General features: G+C 46.7%; 1 protein-coding gene across 2 annotated transcripts in view; it reads right to left on the reverse strand.

Moving 5' to 3' along the window:
• LOC8051883 (polypeptide N-acetylgalactosaminyltransferase 5) overlaps positions 1-21,457 on the reverse strand; it is a 182,547-nt gene that overhangs the window by 24,628 nt on the left and 136,462 nt on the right. For both annotated transcript variants that reach the window (XM_040206047.3, XM_042294038.1), the window contains exons 3-6: positions 11,607-12,487; positions 6,145-6,313; positions 2,930-3,096; positions 1,496-1,551 (exon numbers count right to left, since the gene is read on the reverse strand). In XM_040206047.3, coding sequence (XP_040061981.1) covers positions 1,496-1,551; positions 2,930-3,096; positions 6,145-6,313; positions 11,607-11,820 — 606 coding nt within the window. In that variant the 5' untranslated portion in view covers positions 11,821-12,487. The remainder of the gene's footprint in view (positions 1-1,495; positions 1,552-2,929; positions 3,097-6,144; positions 6,314-11,606; positions 12,488-21,457) is intronic.

The raw sequence follows: 21,457 nt of genomic DNA on the forward strand, positions 1-21,457 counted from the left end.
TCCATTTTTTTAAAACCAAGCATGCCAGATGATTAAAATGAACGGCATTCTTTCTCGCAAGGAATGCAATACCACATTTAGAAATGCGAGAAAAAAATTACGAATGCACCTCACTGCTTGAAACCAAATGAAACCGCTCGCCCGTCTTTCGAAGCTCGACGAACTTCGAACTTTTACCCCAAAACTTCGAAGTTTGTTTACCTTTGACTTTTCAGGAATCGAAAGTTCGACAATTTTCGAATTCTTTAGATTAATAACTTTGAAAATTCGAAAATTAATGAATTTGTTAGAGTAGGAAGTTCGGAAAACTTCGAACTTTTTAGTGCAAGAAATTTGAAAGTTCGAAAATCATAGAATATTTCAGTCTACCAAGTTCGAAATTTCGACAAGCATCGAAATTTGCAATGTAATAAGTTCGAAATTTCGAAAAGCGTCGAACGTCTTAGTTTAACAGGTTCGAAAATTCAACTTCCGTAGAATTTCTCGACATGGAAAGTTAGAAAATTCGGAATCGTTCGAACCTTTCGAACCGCTTGATTTGATCATCAAACTTTCGGTTCAAAAAAAGTTCGCGGCATCCCTAAAAAATTTGTAAATGGAAAGAAAACAGAATTGGCTTACCTATTCTTCACTTCATTTGGCCCAAATGAGCACCAAAGTAACGCCATTTTTTTTAGTGTACATGCAACATATAGGAAAAACATAGTTTATGATTTTTCTTGATTTACTTAGGTGAGCCAATCTTCCCACAATTTTAGCGAAAGCTTCCACCAACTTCAGGCACCTCTGAAGTAAATCCTAGCGTGATACGTTAAGAACCCGATTTATGCTGTCATTTCAAACGGTCATTGATTCCTTTGACCCACGCGGTAGGTAGTGTAGTTTACAGTATGCCATGGCTCGACTCTTTGCCATTTTAGATTGAACTAGAATTATGTAAATTGTAGAAATGTCGCCTATCACACACAATTTTACTGTACAACCACATAATATACATAAAACATTCTGAATCACTTACTATGATAAAAAAAAACTGTTAAAATATTAATTTTCATAAAACTAATGTTTGAAAAAAAAAATAGGAGTGATCAAATGCTTGGCAATAAGCTTTTTAGTATAAAATATATAAACTACCATAAAACGAGCTCCATGTGCACACAGTGGTGCGAGCACCTACACTGTTTTCTGTAAACTTTAGAATTTACTATGGTCAGTGACAGTTTAAGTGTTCATGGGAAACTCCACCCACCTCTTTTCACTATAGCAAAGCAAATGCTGGAGAGGAAGCACCCTCCCCTCCAGGATTCGCTCCGCTAGAGCAGAAAGATTAGAGGAGCTTCCCCTGAACCCTTAACCTACCACTGAGCACACAGCCCATAAGTATCCGTAAATAAATTTGAAAGAAGTAAATGCCTACCCCTCAAAAATTATTATACATATAATTTCTGAAAGGCTGGTTTGGTATTTTATGGTGAACTCAGTATTTTTGACTCACCTTAACTGGAGTGTCTAGTTTCACAACATAGTCTTCCAGCTGCTTGCCCAAATGTTCTGTAAAAATAAATTACAATATTATATTACATCTTTATTACTATTCATTTAATACATAAACATTGTGCTCTTCATCGTCTTTTCAACTTCTTTTCTCATGATTATATGATGCCACATCTTGCAGTAGACACAAAACAACAGTAGCAACAGCAACAGAGCAAAGAAGATTCATATGTTCAGAGTCACTAAGAAATATGTGTACAGGGCGTCTCAAAAAAAATTTACACGCTTTTTTTTACCGCAAAAATAAACTAGGCATCGCCGAACGCTCATTCTCCGCCCAAAGGTAGCGCCAGAGGTCACAACCAGATGCCAAAGTTTCAGCCTGATCAGATAACTTAATCAAAAGTTATAAGTGATTTTCTGAAAATTTCAATGGAAAAATGGCGGCCGACGGAGTTTTAGAATACATGGGGCTCTATGGGCACCAGAAACCGAAAACGGGCAAAAATGGGCTCTATTTTCCCATTGAAATTTTCAGAAAATCACTTATAACTTTTGATTAAGTTATCAGATCAGGCTGAAACTTTGGCATCTGGTTGTGACCTCTGGCGCTACCTTTGGGCGGAGAATGAGCGCTCGGCGACGCCTAGTTTATTTTTGCAATAAAAAAAAGCGTGTAACTTTTTTTTTTTTGTGACACCCTGTACTTATACATTGTACCACACGCAGATGCCTTATTATAGCTAAAGCATTCCAACCTTTTTTTTTTTTTGGAAACACCTACATTTTTGTAAATGCTGCAAATGTTGCAATATATTATACACAATAAAAGTTTTACAAACCTGCATTAATGAGATTTAATGCAAACTATAAATGAATACTTGTAAGCCTAGGGAAAATATTGTCGGTGTGTGAGAAAGTACTATCAACGGCTAAATAACCATAAGAGGGTAAAAGATTCCCCAGCCCAGAACTATCATCTCCTTTAGACGGTCACATTAAAAAAAGTCTGCATTCTTTGCATTTTATTCGTAACACACAGAGTACTGTGACCCCCATTTCAATGCTATCTGTGACTGAAGGTTGCAACTCAGCACCACCATCTGCTTCAGAAAGTCAGGTTAAAGAAAAGAAATTTAAAGAAAGTCTGCATGCTTTGCATTTTATGCCGAACACACAGAATACTGTGACCCCCATTTCAATGCTACTATTGGTGATTGAAGGTTGCAACTCAGCACTATCATCTTCTTTAGAGAGCCACATTAAAGAAAGTCTGCATTCTTGGCATTTTACACCTAACACAGGATATTGTGACCCCAATTTCAACAATATCTGTGATTGAAGGTTGCAATGGCAGCAGGCATAGCCATGCAACCGATCTGGACAAACAAGTCTTGAATATCTGCTGTCGCAAGGCTTCGCAAGGGCAGCTCACCCCTTTCACTGGCATCGTCCACCAGGATGATTTCCTCCAGCAGCGCCCGCGGGGAGGTGCGGATGACGCTGTGAACTGTCCGCAGCAGCGTGGACCAGGCCTCGTTGTGAAAGACTATTACCACAGACGTGGTCGGGAGCTTCTCTGGGTAGACTTTATCCTTACACCTGGGAAAAAAAAGGCATGCCTCCCGTTAAGCCCAGGGGCACACTTACCAATAGGCAGACTAGGCAGCTGTCTAAAGTGGCAGAATTTGGAGGGCAGCCAATTTGTGGTTGCCCCCAAATCAATTAGCTCCCTTTTTTAATGCAAAAGCATTAACTGTCCCATGGAGCAAACCAGCATTATCAGCTTTTGAAGCCACGCCAAACAACACCTAAATTGCCCTGTCCCAATGGAGCAAAGCCTGTTGTCTGTAGCAGCACCTTGATGAATAGGCTCCCATTGGCTGGCGCGCGTCATAATTTTAAGGAACGCCACCTCACGGCGCTGCGGGCCCTGCACCGTTAAAAGGAACATGATGGCGCGTGCTCGGCCGCTTCTGCTCCTCTTGACGTTGACGAACATGTCGGTGCCTCAAGGATCTACATCATTGGCGGCCGCAACCTCAGTAGCAGCGAAACCTGCCCGTCCACGCAAGTACACCGCAGGCGAACTAAGGGAGTGGAATAACGCAGCACAACGTGCGATAAGGCAGTCAGCGAAATCCACTATCGATGTGAAGTCTCCGAATACACGGCATACGGAGCGAGCGGTGGCGCAACGCGCAAGGAGGCAGAACAAAGCCTTTAGAAAGCATGAGGCGCAGGCGGATTGCGACTCAAAGTGTCTCAGGCGGCAAGAGGACGAGGCCCTTTGACATTGTGAGGTGGAAGCAATACGTCACAGGCGGCATGCTTTCGCATTCACAACTCATAAAAAGTGCTTAAGTGCCCTCGGACTTTTTTTTTTTTAATATCTAGTTACAAATATAGCTACTTTGTGAACTCTAGCTCCAAATCTAGGTACTTCTGAAATTTTTAAGTCCAAACTTAGCAACTCCCCCCCCCCCCCCCCCCACGCCACCCAGGGGGCACTGTTAAAGGCCAATGACCAATTTGCACTCCCCACTTTTCTCTTGTTTCCTCTTCTCCCTCCTTCTACCCTTTCCCCTGTTGCTTTTTTATTCCTCACCCCCCCCCCCCACCCCGGAGCACTACCCTGCTAAACTCACAGCGGCTAAGTCATAAACTCCAATTAGAAAAAAAGGGATTACAATACAAAAGAGCAATTCAAACATGATTGACAAGCGGCCTTGAGTCCTTGAACTACAGTGCTGTTGGCATTAGTGCCAGTTTTTAGTCAGTGTGCAGTGCGCTGGCATTTCTTTATATGTCCCTCTTTCTTCTTTTTAGAGCGCAGCTCTTAGGCGCCCGTTTCCAGCTTGAGCGGCGGCGCCGTCGGCCTAACCGTGCGTTTACGAAAGTTACTCTCATGAGGGTTATTCTCACGAAGATCACGAGGGTTACCCTCGTAACCCTCGTGAGAGTAACCCTGGTAACCCTCACGAGGGTTTCGAGGGTTAGTTACCCCCAAAAGGGTTACCTTCACGAGCGTCACAAGGGTTTTGAGAGTTACCCTCACGAGGGTTATGAGAGCTACCCCCACGAGAGTTACCCTCACGAGTGTCACGAGAGGTTACCCTCACGAGGGTTACCCCCTGAGGTCACGTGACCCTCTGATGTTATGTGACCCCCCCCCCCCCCCCCCCCCCCCCGAGGTCACGTGACCTCAGGGAGGCACCTACCCCTCAGTACCCTTCCATCCTATCCCTCAGCACCTTTCCATCCTCCTCCTCAAGAGCTGTGCTCTAATCTGGTGTTACAGGGAATTGTAAAAGGCTTTCTTTTTTTTTTTTTTTTTTTGGGGGGGGGGGGGAGTGGGGTGTGTTTGATATTGTTTTATTGGGGAGATATCCACAATTTTGGAAAACACTGACTGCACATGCACAGCCCCAAGCAGATGCTGGATTCACATGCTCGCACAATTAACCACCCCACCATCCTAACAGCACGCAGATTCATGCCCGACTTTCTTAAACCCCTCTTTCCATCCTTCGCTTCCCTCACTCCAAAACGTGAGGGGAGGAAAGCCTTGCAAAATATCTAGTTTGGTAGTCCGTCTGTAAATGCTGCCTAGGGCGGCAAAAGCTTAAGTCCACCTTTGTTTAAGCCCCATTTTTGACACCAGTCAAAGCACCAACACCCAGCGTTTAAATGGCACTGCTACTCCAATCTTAAATTTCCTTTTTTCTTTTTTTTAAGTAAATGAATGCAGTTGTTAGCTGAGAAACATTGTATTTAAAACTCCGAGACAGTGCTTGAGTTGCCTTCTTTAAGTTGATTTTCCCGAAACATGCTTGGTTATAACTGGGCACATCACATGGGTACTGGCTAGAGCGGTGGTTTTCGAATAAGGGTCTGCGGTCCCTTGGGGTCCCCTAAGGCCTTCTTAAGTGTTACCGAAGCCCTCAACCATTAGTCAGGCCGAGCAATAAAACTTTTTTTTTAATGATGTTGGCTGTTCTACAAAGCTAAATGGACTAAATGTGCTATGCATGTTTGCACGCATTATTTAGTTTTCTTCACTCATCCTATGTCATTGTAGTAGTTCAATACTTCTGTCTCCCTCCACCTCACTTCTGCCAATCAAGAAGGGGTCCTTGAAATATCAGTGGTTGAGAACCACTGAGCTAGAGCCTTTGCTGAATGACAAAGCTGAATCGAATAGCACTGCTGCCGCACCCTCGTCCGCACGATGCGCTTTCTAATGCTTATACAACTTCTTGTATCAAGGTGGTGGCACTGGCATGTTTCAATCGCTGTTTAGTCGTTTTCACTTAGACTGTCCAAGACCATTGTCCAGGTTTCACTTGAAATGTTTGGATGCAACTTTGTAGACCCTACCGTAGAATACCGTGCACCCGTTCATTCCACGTTAAGCGCCCATATCCAAATTTCTAAGATATGAAAAAAATATGCACATTACACTTATATGTAGAATTGATGACCCGACAAGCGCCCCTCCCCCATTTTTTTGCGATTATCTCTAAATTGCGAGTGGGCGCTTGCCCGCTATTTTACGGTAGTATATTCTTAACCTATCAAACTCGATTGACAATGTAGAATTTGTTTCTTTTTGGACACGTTGTACAGCAAACAAAGTGGCATACTCACTTTTCTAGCCTAACATCAGGCAAAGATCGATTCAGGGCAATCCTGTCACTCGCAAGCAGGTTGAACTGATTTAGCTTGAATTTTTCTTTCTTCAGGGCTTCCTCGTCCTTGCCAATTTCGACACCCCGGCCATTCTCGCCTGGCCAGTCCGAAGGATTCTGCTTGAGCTCTGGGTGAAAGAGAAAAAACTATTTGAAACCTATGACTCTTCCTTTTGGTGTTGCCCGAACTCTGCTACCTCACAACCCAACAAAAATATAAAATATTGTGTCAAGAGAAGGTTCATATATTGTGTCGGTAAACAATGTTTAAACAGGTTCCCAATGCTAAGATGCAGTCAAAAATGATTGCTCCTGCAACTAACTGCAGCTCCAATAAATCAATTGCAACAACACCAGATATATTTGAAGTTTTACTCTATAAAAGGCTAATCACAATGCGAAATTTATTGAAGGGCTGCAAAACTATTAGCAACTGATTAGTACTGATTGTGTGACGCAATTAGAAATTGTGGTACCACAACTGTTAGGCTATATTGCATAGCTACTTTCCTACCTCCTTCGCCATCACACGAAAATAATAAAGGTTATGCATAGTTTATTTGTAATCACTTCATCACAACCAAATCTAACATAATTAAACCTTGCAACAACAAAAAATAATCACAGGTGATTAGAGCAACAAAGAGTGTTCAATGATTTCCAAAGCAAACTCTAATTTCAGTATTGTCATCCTCCCTTTCTCTCTCCCTCTCACCCACGCAGACAAGCACGAAAACTCAAGCGCGTGCGCACAAACAAACCAAATTTACTATCACTTGGGCCGCAATGAACTGAATGGGAGGGGTGTTTCTCCCCACTCGCACAGCTGTACTGTGGCAAAGCCGCACCTACGACAGCATCGCCGTGGGTGTCCTCGCTGCAGTACACAGATGTCGCGGGGGAAGCGGACTCAACAGAGCTAAGCCTCCCGCTGGTCGCCTGTCCGTTTCGTACGTGTACCTTTTTTCGTCCTGTTTGTTCGCGCCTTTTAACCTTTTAATCCCCCCTTGTAGACCTTTTCAATAATCGCCGTCTGCGCACTGCCATATTTTTCTGCTGGGCCGGCTGTGGAAGGCCTTCTCTCGTGTGCGGAATATCAGACGCCGCCCGCATGTCTCCATAGCCCAGTGACCCGGCATTTTTCGCTTGGATGATGGGCGTTGGAAAGGTGTATACACAACTGGGGCCCTAACCTGGACACTCGGCGAAAAAGTCGGCGAGACCGTGATTGGCCAGCTCCGCACTTGACCTTGGCGCCTGCCAATCAGAGTCGCTGGATTTCTTGCCTTCTTTTTTGCCAAGCGTCCAGATTAGGGCCCCTGCTCTTATATAGACTTTTGTTGTAATTTTTTTTTTTTTTGTTTGTTCTAACTGTAAGAATTTATGCCGAGGCCTGCCTCGTAAGCAGCCCGAGTTAGGCCTAGTTAAGCAAATACCCAGGCTTGGTCTACAGGGTGAAACAAGGAGACGCCAGGCTCTTTAAATCGACCGGAAAATTCGGTTTTTCAACCCATCGCGCTACGACTTTGTGCAGCGTTGCCCACAGATGGTGCATTTTTTTTTTTTGTAAAATTTACGAAGAGCGAACTTACCTGAGGAAAAAGTAAAGAAAGAAAAAGGCTTAGCTCCTATGAAAACGCAGCGACGCCACCGGTCTTCAAACAACACGGCGCCGTTTCGCACGGGAGACAAGAGATGGCGCAAGCGGTCGCGACGCCAACTGCCGCCAACGAACGAGCAGACGACGCCGAGAGCCGGCACTTTTGGAGACAAGGAACTGCAGTTCCTTGCTGTTACCGCGCCTGTCTTTTTTGTTTCTGCGACTGCCGCCGCCTGCGGAACGCGCGCCGCTTTTGAGTCGAAAAGATCGTTTGCTAAAAAGGCCTGCTCTCGGCGCCGTATGCTCGTTCGCTGGCGGCGTTTGTTGCGCCATCTCTTGTCTCCCGTGCGAAACGGCGCCGTGTTGTTTGCAGACCGGTGGCGTCGCTGCGTTTCCATAGGAGCTAAGCCTTTTTCTGTCTTTACTTTTTCCCCAGTAAGTTCGCTCTTCGCAAATTTTACAAAAAAAAAAAAGAAAAAAAAAGCGCACCATCAGTGGGCAACGCTGCACAAAGTCGTAGCGCGATAGGTTAAGAAACCGAATTTTCCGGTCGATTTAAAGAGCCTGGCGTCTCCTTGTTTCACCCTGTACCATCGGGAGTAAAAACCGGCGACTGCACGAAGTCATTTAAACTTTTCGTCAAAAGTGTATTTCACAGTTGGGTTTTACCTTGTAAAATTACAAAGCGGAGCTCCCTTGCTGTAAAAAAATTGGGTCAAAATTTTGCCAGGGTCAACGGCGGACGGCAATGCAGACGACCGAGTCGAATGGCGGAGCGTGTTTAGCGCACGTATCAATAGATGGCACTCCCTCTTTATCGAGACTGATCGCGACGACCGTGGTCTATTAAAATGAACATATGTATTTTTTTTTTTTTGTAATGTACCTTTTCTTTAAAAATAAACGCGGACAATTATAGCAAAACTTTAAATAACAAAAAGACGCGGTTGCATAACGATGGCACTCTTGCTGCCGACGGATTTCGTCTGCGTGACGCCTGCTTTTTTCCGGTGGCCGACTACAACTTCCGACGCAAGAACTTATTCCGGCGCTGCACCCGACGTCATTTATCAATATATGCGCCAAACGCGCCACGCACCACTCGACTCGGTCGTCTGCGTCGCCGTCCGCCGTTGACCCTGACAAGTTTTTTTCTTTTTACTTTGTTTTACAGAAAGGGAGCTTCGCTTTGTAATTTTGTATGATAAAACCGACCCCTGAAATACACTTCTGAAGCAAAGTTTACATTGGTATGTGCAGGCGACGATTTTTATGGCCCATTTGAGATCGAGCCTGGGTATTTCAGAAACCCTATATAAAGGATGCGGCCGTAGGGACACACACATTTGGCATGCCTTACTAAATTCGAACTCCAAACGTACATACTTAAAATTAAACACGTAGTCTCGCCAAAAAAAAAAATTTTTTTTTTTTTTTTTAGAGCTCAATTTTGAGGAAGTGAAATACTAAGAACAATCGGATTTCCTATGTCCTATACCAGCCTGCCTGTCGTCTGCACACTAATTTATGAGCTCGCTCCCGAGTGGTTTGCTGAACGCAAAACATTAAAAAACAAAACATGGCTTGAGTTGACATCAAATCAGCAGCCATTGCTCCGAACCATGCTCCGGTGCCCGTACTTTCTGCAGCATACATACATTTGGCACCATCGATATTTTTTTTCCTCTCGGCAAGCCTCGCCAAGAAGAACAAATTCGATGGTGTCAAACGTGTGCTGCAGAAGGTACGGGCGCAGGAGCATGGTACGAAGCAATGGTGGCTGGTACGGTGCCATATGATGTCACGTGCAAGGCATGTATAACAGAGGCTGGCGATGAGCAAGATAATCGCGATAATTATAATACTTTAAACGAAATACATGATCAATGACTACCTGTGAGCAAGCTCGAAAATCAGTGTGCAGACGACGAATAACCGGTATAGGACATAGGAAATGCACGGCTGCCGTTTTTGCTCTATTTTTAATATTTTACCACACCTGGCTTGAGCCCTGAAAAAAGACAAAATTTCTGGCAAGGTCTACGTTCGCGTGCCCAACTTCAGGTATGTACATTTGGAACTCGAATCCTGCGAATTTCGTGCCAAATCTGTTGGTCCTTACGGCCGCACTCTGTAAAACATTATTAGAACTCAGTTGCGGAACTGTCCATAGATGCTGCTTGCGCGAACAGTAACCCCCCCCCCCCCCCCCCCCTTTCCCCACGGCACGCCTCCCGTCGTTCGAAGCGCCACCGCTTTGGGGGGGACGGCTGCCATGGTAACCGCAACGTATTCTATGGAATACGTATATTTCGAAACATACGTATTCTATGGAATACGTATGTTTCGAAACACGGCGTCTATACTTGTTTTCACCGCAAGAACCGTAGTAAAACAAGTCCGGCTCCTCGCGGAGCGTTACTAATTTTCCCCTTTTTGTGGAGAATTAAGATATACGCAGTGGCATTTTAGATTAGATAAACGTTATCTTATCAAGAGGTACACGTTCCAAACACCAAAAGCATCGCTTTTTCCTCCGAGGTTCAAACCTCGTAAGAACGTACTTCGCGCCGCGTATGAACAATGCGCAAAACTTGTTTTTTTCTGGAGGTGAAAACGGGTTTATAGATGGCATTTCACCGTACTCTATGGAACACAGTTTCGAAATGAAAATCTAGAGGGCGCTTCAAACGACAGGAAATTAAGCGGGAAGCTAGGGGAAGCACAGGGGCCTTACGGGAAGCGAACTGAATGGAGGAGGAGAGGGCGGGGGGGGGGGGGGGGGGGGGGCGTACCGCCTTCCCTGGAATGCAGTACGCCCCCCCCCCCTCCCCCCCCCCCCCGCCCTCTAGACATATAAATGAAGAAGAAAGCGGATGCGCCAATATCATAAGAGCCGGAAAGGTTAACGCCAGCACACTGAAAGCTCAAACTTTCAATGTGCTGGCGTTTCAATGTGCTGGCTGCAAACAGAGCTCAAAGCTCAAACTGAGCAGGTGAGTTTCACAGTGTGAGATTTCAAGGCGTATAGTTCTCTTCCTGTAGAAAATCAGAGCAACAAACTTACCAAAGTCAAAATCGAGCGCTTTCGCAGACGACCGCTGCTAACTTGTGGCGCCATCTCCCTGTAGGCGCAGCGAGCAAACGACAGAGTCTGTTTGCTCGCTGCGCGCAACGGTAGATGGTGCCACAAGTTAATAGCGTCGCTTAGAGAGCCTGTATCACAAAGACATTCCAACTGCTTGATCGTTGCTTATGGGCCGCGTTTGCAATAAGAGCTGCGAGGAAGTGACGAAGGCGCTGATTGTCTGCAAAAGTCCTCACTTTTCCGTCAGCTTCCCTCCTCGCACCATAAAATGCAGCGCATGCGCACTTGCGACTAATCGCCGCAGGAGGCGTCCGCTATTAAACAGCAAATGCTCCCCTTGGTCCGAGATGGACCCTCTCTTGAATCTAGGCTCTCTAGCGACGCTAGATTGGGACGTCTGCGAACGCACCCGACGCCGACTTTGTCGAGTTTGTTGCTCTTATTTTTTACAGAAAGAAAACAGCGCTTTGAGATTTCATGCGATAAAAGTGACCCGCTTCAGTGCGCATTCGGTGAAAGTTTGAGCTTTCTATGGGCAGGCGCCGATTTTTCCCGCTCGTTTTACAGCGTCGGATCCGCTTGTGCCCCAATAGCAGACGAGAAAAACAAAAAGAATGGTCAGATTAGGTTATGTAGGTCACGTGGTCACGTCATGCGGTCACGTGACGTTTCATGAACGTTACAGCTCTCCAAAAACAAAATTTCCGTTCAAAAAAGAGAGAAGCGTGCTTACCAACAGCAACCCAGCTCCTAAACTCCCCTTGCGGCGACTGCAGCGACTTGGAGGAAGGCACTCGGTCCAGAGAAGAAGACGACTTGGGCAGGCAGCCGGACCCGATGCACTCGGTGTAGTACATCAGGAGTAGCCCGGCCAGGGCGAACCACACCAGGGAGGTGACCAGCACCACCTTGCACGTGTGCATTCGGAAACCACGCATTCGGAACATGGCGGCGACGACGACGAGTCTTTTTGCACGCCACGTAGGAATAAGGAACAAAGTACTAGAGGTCCTTTTTGCTGTTTCTCAAGAAACTGGGAAACTTTGGTGTTTTTTGTGGTCACACGCCGACGAGGTCCTCCGGAGGCGCGACGTGGTCCGCAAATTGCGCTTTCACGTGCTGAAGAAGACACCGTCTCAAGGGCCTAACAGCGTGAACAATGTCCCGACGCGAGGTCTGGGCGTGGAATGTACGGGGAGCGTGCGTCGGCTCGCCATAGCGGCTTAGCTTAGACCGGCGCACTTTGCCACTGAGCGACGATAAAAAAAGGTGGAACACTTCGGTGGTAAAAAGAAGAAAAAAAAGTTAGAGAAAGAAGAAAAAAAGGGAATGATAAAGCGTAAAATGAACAATGTATAAAAACCAAGGAGTAACAAAATAATAATAATAAGAAAAACCTAGTGTAACGGATAGAAGGAAGAGCTACGTAGGCTGGTCATAACGCCAGGCTATGCATCCTTTTTTCAGAGTTGAGTCCGTCGCAGCGCCGAGAGGCTGGGTGCATGGAGGAACTGGTGCCTGGGCTGAGCGGGCCCCGACCCAGCATCAGCGCTCGGCGTGGTCGCTAGTCAGCATCGCGGGCTTGAACGACGACCGTGCTCGGCGGCAAACATCCTGCGGAAGCAGAAAAAAACAAAATGGCAAACACTTACTACACAAGTTAGTTTTACAAGAACAGAAAGGATGACACACTAGACCTAATTCCTATACTCTGTTGCAGGGTAAGGAAAGCTGGACAAGGCCCTCTCACAAAGCCCGGCACTCTTTCCACTTTTGGCGGAGTGAAGGCCGGAGGGGAGCGGACCCGTCGCGTCTCCGGCGTCCGCTCTGCTAAGGTGGGAAGACTGGAGGACTGTGCGGGGCGCGCTTGTCTTGTTTTTCTTGGCTTGCAACAGAGCATACGGACCGTGATTACTTCTTGAGAGTCGAATACTCTGAAGTAACACGTAGTAACACATCGAGCGCGTATGAGTGGACCCACACTTTTTTTTAATAAATAAAACAAGGAAGACCAACTTCACAATTTACGGTACTACTATAGTACTGCTAATAACGACACGAAGAAATTTGTAACGTTACTGAAATATGATAACATCATTAAAGTGTATTAATAGTTAAAGGGGCACTGAAGTCATTTTTGAAAAAGGTTGTTTTTGATCTTATATTGTTTAAAATGTGTTAGTTCCCCCACATATACCAAGTCCCTACACTACAAAACCGCATATTCATCTCAGCATTCTCAGGGCAATACAAAGCCATGTGGACTCTTTTTCTCGCGGACTACATTGTGTGGACCAATGCAAGCCCTACAATACGTGCAGATTCCGAATGATTTTACCGTAACTCGTTTTGAAGAGAGTCTGATAGGTACACATTCGGATAAGACTCCTCTTTTTTTCCGCGGGCGAAGCCATCACTTGCAACTCGCCGACAAGCGCCCTTCGTCGACCACTCGGAGGAAAAGTCTTCCCCAAAAAGGGCGTGTCGCGATCTTGGAACACGCTTTTAACGTGGAAACAATCTACGCACGATTGCGGTTTCGGGTTTGTTGGGATGCTTAGGGCGTCTCGATTGAGTTGTCACCACAAAAGGACGATTTCAAAATCGACTTCAGTGCCCCTTTAAAAGATAAACACAGCGCAAAAAGACGACGGACTGGATGAAGGAAAACACAGCGCTCTGTCTTCCTTCATCCAGTTCGTCGTCTTCTTGCGCTGTTTTTATATTTTAAGTATGCCGTACCAACTCGCCCACGCTTTTACCTGAGCAGTATAAATACCATTAAAACGAAACAAATCCTAGACAGAACTTCTGCAAGCGACCCACACTTCCGTCTCAGAAATTCCGCAAAAGGTTGTTGAAAACACAAACACGATTGCACGGGTGTTTTGATTGCAAGCTGCGAACCCAACGTTGCGCGAATACTTGCGCAAATCCGACACGTTTGCGAGCAAAGCCATACACTCGCGCGTACCTGCGTCACTGACGGCGCTGTATATACCTTGGAAGATGAGTTATCGTCTTAGAGAGAGCGCTGTCCTCTTTCCCCAAAACCTCCCTTAAAGATACCATCAAAGAAGAAAAAAAAGTACACTTCGTGTGCCCATTTCGCAAGTGGGAAATCCTCACATACTATTTGGCCAACGCGAATGTTACGCCCACGTCGCTCCCTTCAAAACTGTAATTTTTTTTTCGCTTTTTTTTTTTTGAGTCGGGGAAGTTTGAAGTAGGGAGCGGCTCCAGGACGACAGCCGCGCGTTTCCAAAAGACCAAAACACTGGCAGACACACACCGAAAAAAAAAAAAAAAAAAGTGAAATGGAAGGAAGGCGACGGAGGAGATGCACCAAGACCTCTCGGACAAGATCGGCTCTCTGCGGCGAGGTTCCAGCAGTCGCACGTCCCTTCACAGTCCGCGCGCAAATAGCGGAAGGAGCGTATACGCCGAAAAAGACAAAAAAGAAAAAAAGAAAAAAAAAAGGGGGGGGGGGGGGTGCTTCCGGTGATAAGAAGGCTGGCGCGGAGTCCCGGGGGTGGCAGAGACAGGCTTCGAGACTCGAGCTCAGTGACATCGATAGAGCCGTTCAAGGCGCAATCTGACAGCCATCCACCATCGTCGAACAACCGGTTTCCGCCCAAATGTAGCGACGTACTTCGTTTGAGCATAAGTGAGAGCGAAGAAAAATCAAAGAGAAAGAGCGCAACGCCTCGAGTTGCCTGCTATGCACGCGCGCTCGTGAAATGAAGGCAGCGTTCCAAGACCAACATGCCCCTCTTTGTGCGTGACATAGGCTTCGCTCCAGTGGCGTACCAGCTTGCAGTGATGTGATTAATCCGAGCCATTTTGGAGCAGCTCTGGGAGCAGCTAAAAGTCAATTTTGGAGAGGCAAAAGTAACTTTTGTAGCACCATTCTTATTCATACCAATGCAGACATTGCGAAGATTCATGTGTCGGCACGTCCAACTAAAAGGCAATGTCTACATTGCCTTCTAGCAGGAGGGAGTCCCTCAAACACAAAACTAGCGTTTAGTTGCGTGGAGAAGCACCACACACGGTGAGCAAATGAGTGAAGAAGGACGCACAAACTGCTATGAATGGTTATTTCAGGTACTGAATCTCACTGAAATAATACAATAATATAGAGCCCATAAATTAAAGGTTCCTTCGAGTTCCAAAGGTTGTAACAAAGCAGAAATTTATAATTCAGATTTAAAAAAAAATCACTCGTCATTTGATTACGAACGTCAATTATATTTTATGCGTAGAACTTCATAACAAAAACGGTATGTGAGCAAAACTTTAAAAAAACAATGCCGCCGAACTCATTAAGGTTGTTCCCGAGCTTCCATTCACTGCTCCTGCCCAACTTAGCTGTAATTTACTCACACCTATATAAAAGTGATAGCTAAACAAAGTAGTCGGCATAAATAAATAAATAAACATACGAAAGAGCGCATATAAATGTTCTTGCACTACCGGAGTATCCTCGCTAAATCTCGATATGGAAACAGGTACAGCCGGGATATCGTAGTCTATCATACATACGAGCCAAAGTAGTATTCAGGAACTGTGTCGCGTCTCGCTTTGGAGGAGTGCTTTTCCCTTAGCAAGGTAATGCGCTGCGGCGAAGCACGACAGGCAAAATTGCAATGTTTACATTGCGGTTTTCGCTTCTCTGCAGTTCACCACTGCGCGCGGAGAAGCGCACTCAACCAGACTAACTAATCCTTCAGCAGAACAGACGACGAACACGAGAATTATTGCGAAACTTCCGAGTACTGTCAGCCTTTCATACGAAATGCGATCGAATAGTACTCCATTTCAGACGATAGCCAAAAGTTCTGAGAATTCGTATAAGCATATCGTAACGGCCCGGCCGAGCAGCGAGGCCTGACCTATAATATTTTTAGTATCATTAAAGTGCAACGTTGCACCAAAACTAAATTTGGCGCAACGTTGGCGCTAATTTCTCACATTTTGGTAAAATGTAGCAGGATGTAGCAGAGTAAGCACTTTGGCACAGTTTGGCGCAAATGGCACAGCAATCATATCACTGAACTTGTATTTTAGTGTGTGTGTGTGTGGGGGGGGGGGGGACAAACCGCACTCCCCCCCCCCCCCCCCTCGCCGCAGGGCCGGGGAGCGCCGCCCTTGTATACCTTGGGCGCCGCCGGCCAGTGTTTGCCCTGCCCAGTGACGGCTGTTTGAGGGGGGGGGGGGGGGGGAGCAAAGCAGATGCTTTGCCACCCCACTTTGAGAACTGAGGGGGGGGGGGGCACGCGCCCCCCCTAGACCGCCCACCGCCCCCCCTCTTCCCGGGTTGGTACGCCCATGCTTCGCTCTTATGCAGTTAAAAGTTGGTGATTCATACTGATTAAAAAGCGCGACAGGACAACGGACACAGAAAGGAGACACAGACACACCGCCACTTACAACTGAACTTTATTTCCGCTGCAGCTCGGTATATGTTACCGGCAGCAACACAAACAAGTTAGGAAGATATAAAATACATCGTAAAAATCTTTAAAAACAACATAAAAAGACTAAAATTCCTGCATCACTCATGCCGTCATATCAGGACACCTCGGTGTGCATTGCCGGGATTGTGGTCGTACTCCGATTTTCACAGATTGTACAGTAGTCAACAAAAACAGAAACAAAACCACAAGGGAAATCGCTAGATTAGGGCTGCAATGTGTCAGCGCACCCTTTTTATCGTTATCCGAAAAAGAATCGCAGTTTCTTGACCAAGCATGACTAGTTTTGGGTGGGTGCCGATGAGTGATGCAGGAATTTTAGTCTTTTTATGTTGTTTTTAAAGATTTTTACGATGTGAATTTTATAGCTTCCTAACTTGTTTATGTTGTTGCCGGTAACATATACCGAGCTGCAGCGGAAATAAAGAGTTGTAACTAGCGCTGTGTCTGTGTCTCCTTTCTGTGTCCGTTGTCCTGTCGCGCTTTTTAATCATTATGACTTTCTGAAATGTTAAACAAGAAAACGTGTCGTGCGTATTTTGCACTTCTAATGGGGTATCCACACGAAGGAGAAATCAGCCCCTTTCCTCCGCGGAGCGCGCATCACGTGAGACATACGTCATCCCTTTTTGACTCCTCGAGGCGCCGTTCTCCTCCGTGGCGGAGGCTTTTCAGCACGAAAGCTCCGCAGGAGGGCGGCGGAGCCAATGACGGAGTTTTCCCGGTTGTTGACGTCACGACGTCCGTCTGCGGAGTTCTCCTTCGTGTGTGTGGTAAACTAAGTAGCCCCTGCTGAAGCCTCGCTAGTACCAATCCGTCGTTGATGGAAAGTCTTATGATTATGAGCCTATTTACCGTAATCCCATTATTCACAGAAGAAAAAAAATACCATCCGGAACTAGATCCCCAAAACAAAATTATTTACCCGATCGGACAGCAGACTAAACCGTTTCACCTCGTACAGCACAGCGGCCAGCCACCCCAACTGCAACGCCGACCCACGGAACAATGGGGCAACGCCACCCGATCGCGGACAGCGCGAGAACGAACGACCGTCCGTCGCGGCTGTCCGTCCACACAGTCCATCGGGAACGGTTATTACGATGACCGACCATCTTATCCGGCAATCTCGGCGAACAAGAAACAGACCTCGTAACGACCGCAGCCATGGCTGCCGCCTCCGTTTCGCCTCACGATGGACCGCGGCGAAGGCGAAGTAATTGCGCTGTCTACGGGAGCCTGGCGTGTCAGCAATTCAGCCAGTACACAGTTCGACTGCGCTAGTCCCGGGCATCTAACGTGCGTCACGCGGCGGTGATAGATACATGACCGCACGCCGGCACGATGCTCTCCCGGATTGAAACAGGCTGGGCTGGGCAGCGAGCCGTGGATCCCAACCAGGACAATCGACTACCGCGCGAGCGCCACGTGACCTACGGGAAAGAAGGCGCGCGTCGTTACGTGATAAACGTTCGCAGCGTTTGATTGGCTGGGATGGCTCGTAGCGTCCGCTGCGCTCCAACGTAAGGCGAAACGGAGTAACATATTTGGTTCACCTCTAAGCTGACAGCGCGGTGGGGGTGACCCATCATCGCCTGATCCCGCTCCCTACGCGAGGCTACGGGCGGGAACGCGGTCACGTGACGGGAGAAAGGCGTGCGACTGGGCCAACGAGCAAGTAGCTTCCACCGCACTGTCGGCATAGGGGATGAGCAGAGTGTGTAAGCCCCCGCATGTCGACGACGACCCTCATTTCGTCGCGCTATGGCCTCCAACAACGCGGGAAGATCCCGAACGACGTAAGCGACATCTGGTGCCGAGCGAAGAACTATACTACCCCCCGACGATAAGACGGCATTGTCGACACACCCCGCGCAAGAACGGCCCTTTTACTTTTTTTGCTTTTTGTTTTCGCGCAACTGCCGAAGAATCCCGTCGTCGAACACCGGGGCGACAGCTGCGCACGGGATTCGACGACCGAGGTACCAACCTCTGTGTATATACGAGAGACCCGCATCGTAAGAGGAAGGAGAAGGAGAAAAAAAAAATATCGTATTAACCGTTCGATTTGTAGGTTTATCCGGGACAGCGGGAAGACAAAGTGTGTTATTCAAATCGACGCGATAAGCGTATACCGCGCAACGCGCTTATTTTCGCGGACAACACGCCACGCCGAGAACGGATCGTGAACGCTGCGAAGACAACTATCTTCCATCACCCGATCTTCTCTTTTGTTTTTAGTTGTCTTTATGCGTAGTTTTGCAATGTGCACGCGCGTTCTGGTGTCTCCGGGTACGAGCGCGTATACACCCTTTCCACAAGCTTGCGGCCATCTTGAATGCCGTCACTTCTAGTATGCGCTGAAACGTCGTTTTGATTTCTCCGTGCCGCTGGAAGGTGTTCACAAAAAATGGGTGATTGTCACGCATTCTTGTTCTGCCCCACCTATATTTTCTCGCATATTCCACGTTGAAGTTTTTTTTGTTGTTTTTGTCCTATATCAGATATTGAGCCTACGTGATTGAGAACGGTGAGAACGAAAAGGAACGAAAAACGTCTATACTTCAGTCAGTCGTCGTATTTGAGTTACTAATGCACGTCGGGAGAAATTTCAATACCAACAAACTTCATTAGAAGCTGGCGTTTCGGGAAGAGATTTTCATTCTCTAAATATGAGAAATCTACGATTGGAGAACGTTTTTGTATCCAGGCACCAGAGGAAGAAAGATAACAAATAGGCCAAAATGAGTATAGCACCTGAACGACTCATCGCTTATTTTCAAGGACGAATTATAGTTCAAACTTAGAGATTCCAAAAACAAATATTTTCAAATTCAACTAAAGAAAACATGCTCAATTTAGGTTCCCTCTAAATAACTTCAACACAAACAAACAAACAAAAAACGCCACATGACGCCACCCGACATTCACGAGATATTTGTAGTAACTATTTCACCGATACTCTCGAGGTTATATTCACATGTACCGTCCACCTCGTCATTACATATGTACGCCCGCCTTTGCACGTGTGCGCCTATTTGTATGTGTACGGAATGCGATAGTTATCACAAAGCATAAACCTGTACCACACAAAACATTCGGCGCATGCGTGACGCGGGGTTGTGCGAATACTCGAAGTTTCGAATAATACGCTATTCGATATTCGCTTCGAGATGAACTGCGATATTCGTACTTTTCGAAGAGTTGATAGCGGCGGGTTCGCCCTCCTTGAGCGCGCTTGCTACCGAGCGCCGGAGCACTGCGGAAAAGCAATACCCACGGAGCGCGCTTCGCCGCACAACAGAGCCGCGTGCTTAGAAGAGAAAGCGCACCTTCAAAGGGGGATGGTGTGCGCACACACGTCTGGTGTATTAAAAAAAAAACACAAAAAAAACGGAAACTTTGTGGATGTAGATATATGCATAGAAGCTTTTTTTTTTTCAAGATTAAATTGCGGTTTTTATGCAATAGTATATGCTAAACAGGGATGTCCTGGAAACCTGCTCTTATCCTTTTTTTTTTAATTCGAGGTGAGGAAAGAATATTTGCATATAGTAAAAAATTATTAAAAAAAACTCATTTCATTACGTGTAACTGGGCATCTGTACAGGTTTAATTTTAAATGAAATCCGTCGTTTAGTTGACACTCCAGCGTAAGCATCGGAGGTTCTGAGGCTACAGTCCATAAATATAGTTACGTTCAGATTAACCGAGTTTAGAAGTTTAAGTGGACGAGTGGAAGCTCGAGAACTACCTTAACGAGTTTCGATAGATCTTTGTTTAACCATGGTGAAACGGTAGTCAAGAAGAAGTCGGAGAAACTATTCGAAATTGGTTTCGAAAATATTCGCCCAAAACCACTACTGGCTTCAAAGTTGCGCAGAACTCAAAATTCACCATTCGCGCATGCCTATAGTGACGCCGCCTTTAGTCTGCAGGGGGCCGACGGTGGAGTGCACGAGAAAATTCTCGTGCCGTCTCGTAAGTATGCGCGCGCAGAGCAGTAGCGGCGAGGTTGTCGCACGTCGCGTACCCTAAGATTAAAGAGTTCCCAGGATGCATCGGAGCAGCTATAGCGGCTCGCAGCCAAACTCGTCCGCGAGATCGGCCGGTGCTTGCTGCGTTAGCCTTAAAAATAAAAAAAAATAAAAAAAGATCGGCGTTTGCAACGTTTGTCTTCAAATTAAAAGACCGTCATCAAAATTACTTGCGGGGAAAAAAGTACCCCGCTGCCTGATTGGCTCCCAGGATCGTAGTTTCGACTGTTGACGGACTTAAAGCAAAACAAAGTATACAAAAAAGCCGATTTTTTTTTTTTTGTTTGCGTTTACAGTATGGAGCACTGTACGTGACTAGGTCTGTCGCTTTGTTCCCCAAAAACCTTGTTTCTCCAACGCACTTTCTTTTTTTATTTTTCGAACCTTTTTTTTTTCTTTTTTTAAAACCAGCCTGTTCCTAAAATCGAGGTCGCACCAAACCACTTACACCGCCTTGCTCCCTTCCCATCCAAAGCAGGAAGGCGACAGAGAAACAGAAAGCACAGAGCACCGGGGGGAACAGAAGACAGACGACGGGCAGAGAAGAACGCGGAGCGCGAAACCCCGAGAATTCCCATCTCGACGACGAACGTCCCGCCGCGGCGACAGCCGGCTTACAAATGGCGGCGGCCATCTACATAATTTGGCCACACTCCTACCCAGCAGACCCCGCGATTCGTTCCGCTCACGCAAGAATCTTCACGTGCGCAACCCCAACCCGTCTCTTTCCCTCCATCCCCCGAAGGAATACGCAAACCGTCCATCACGGCGCCGCAACGCCCGAGCTAATCACAGTGTCGCGGCAGTATAGTGCTGCAACCACCCTAATCATGAGCGGCGGCACTTCACACACAGCGCGCCTGCCTCAGGGAGGGACAGGTTCCCCGAACACCGGTATAAAGATAGGCTCGACCAAACGACGGGCAAAACGTGTATGCGCTGAGCCTCCACTCAACGTCGCTGCACGCGGATGGCGTCAAGTCGGCCATTGGGCCCGAGCCAGACACCGAGTATCCATCGTTTGACCCATTGATAGGATTCCGAGGCCCAGCCGACCGCTGACCCGAGAC

The sequence above is a fragment of the Ixodes scapularis genome, unplaced genomic scaffold (assembly GCF_016920785.2).
Source record: "Ixodes scapularis isolate PalLabHiFi unplaced genomic scaffold, ASM1692078v2 PGA_scaffold5__190_contigs__length_132052651, whole genome shotgun sequence".
Taxonomy (NCBI): domain Eukaryota; kingdom Metazoa; phylum Arthropoda; class Arachnida; order Ixodida; family Ixodidae; genus Ixodes; species Ixodes scapularis.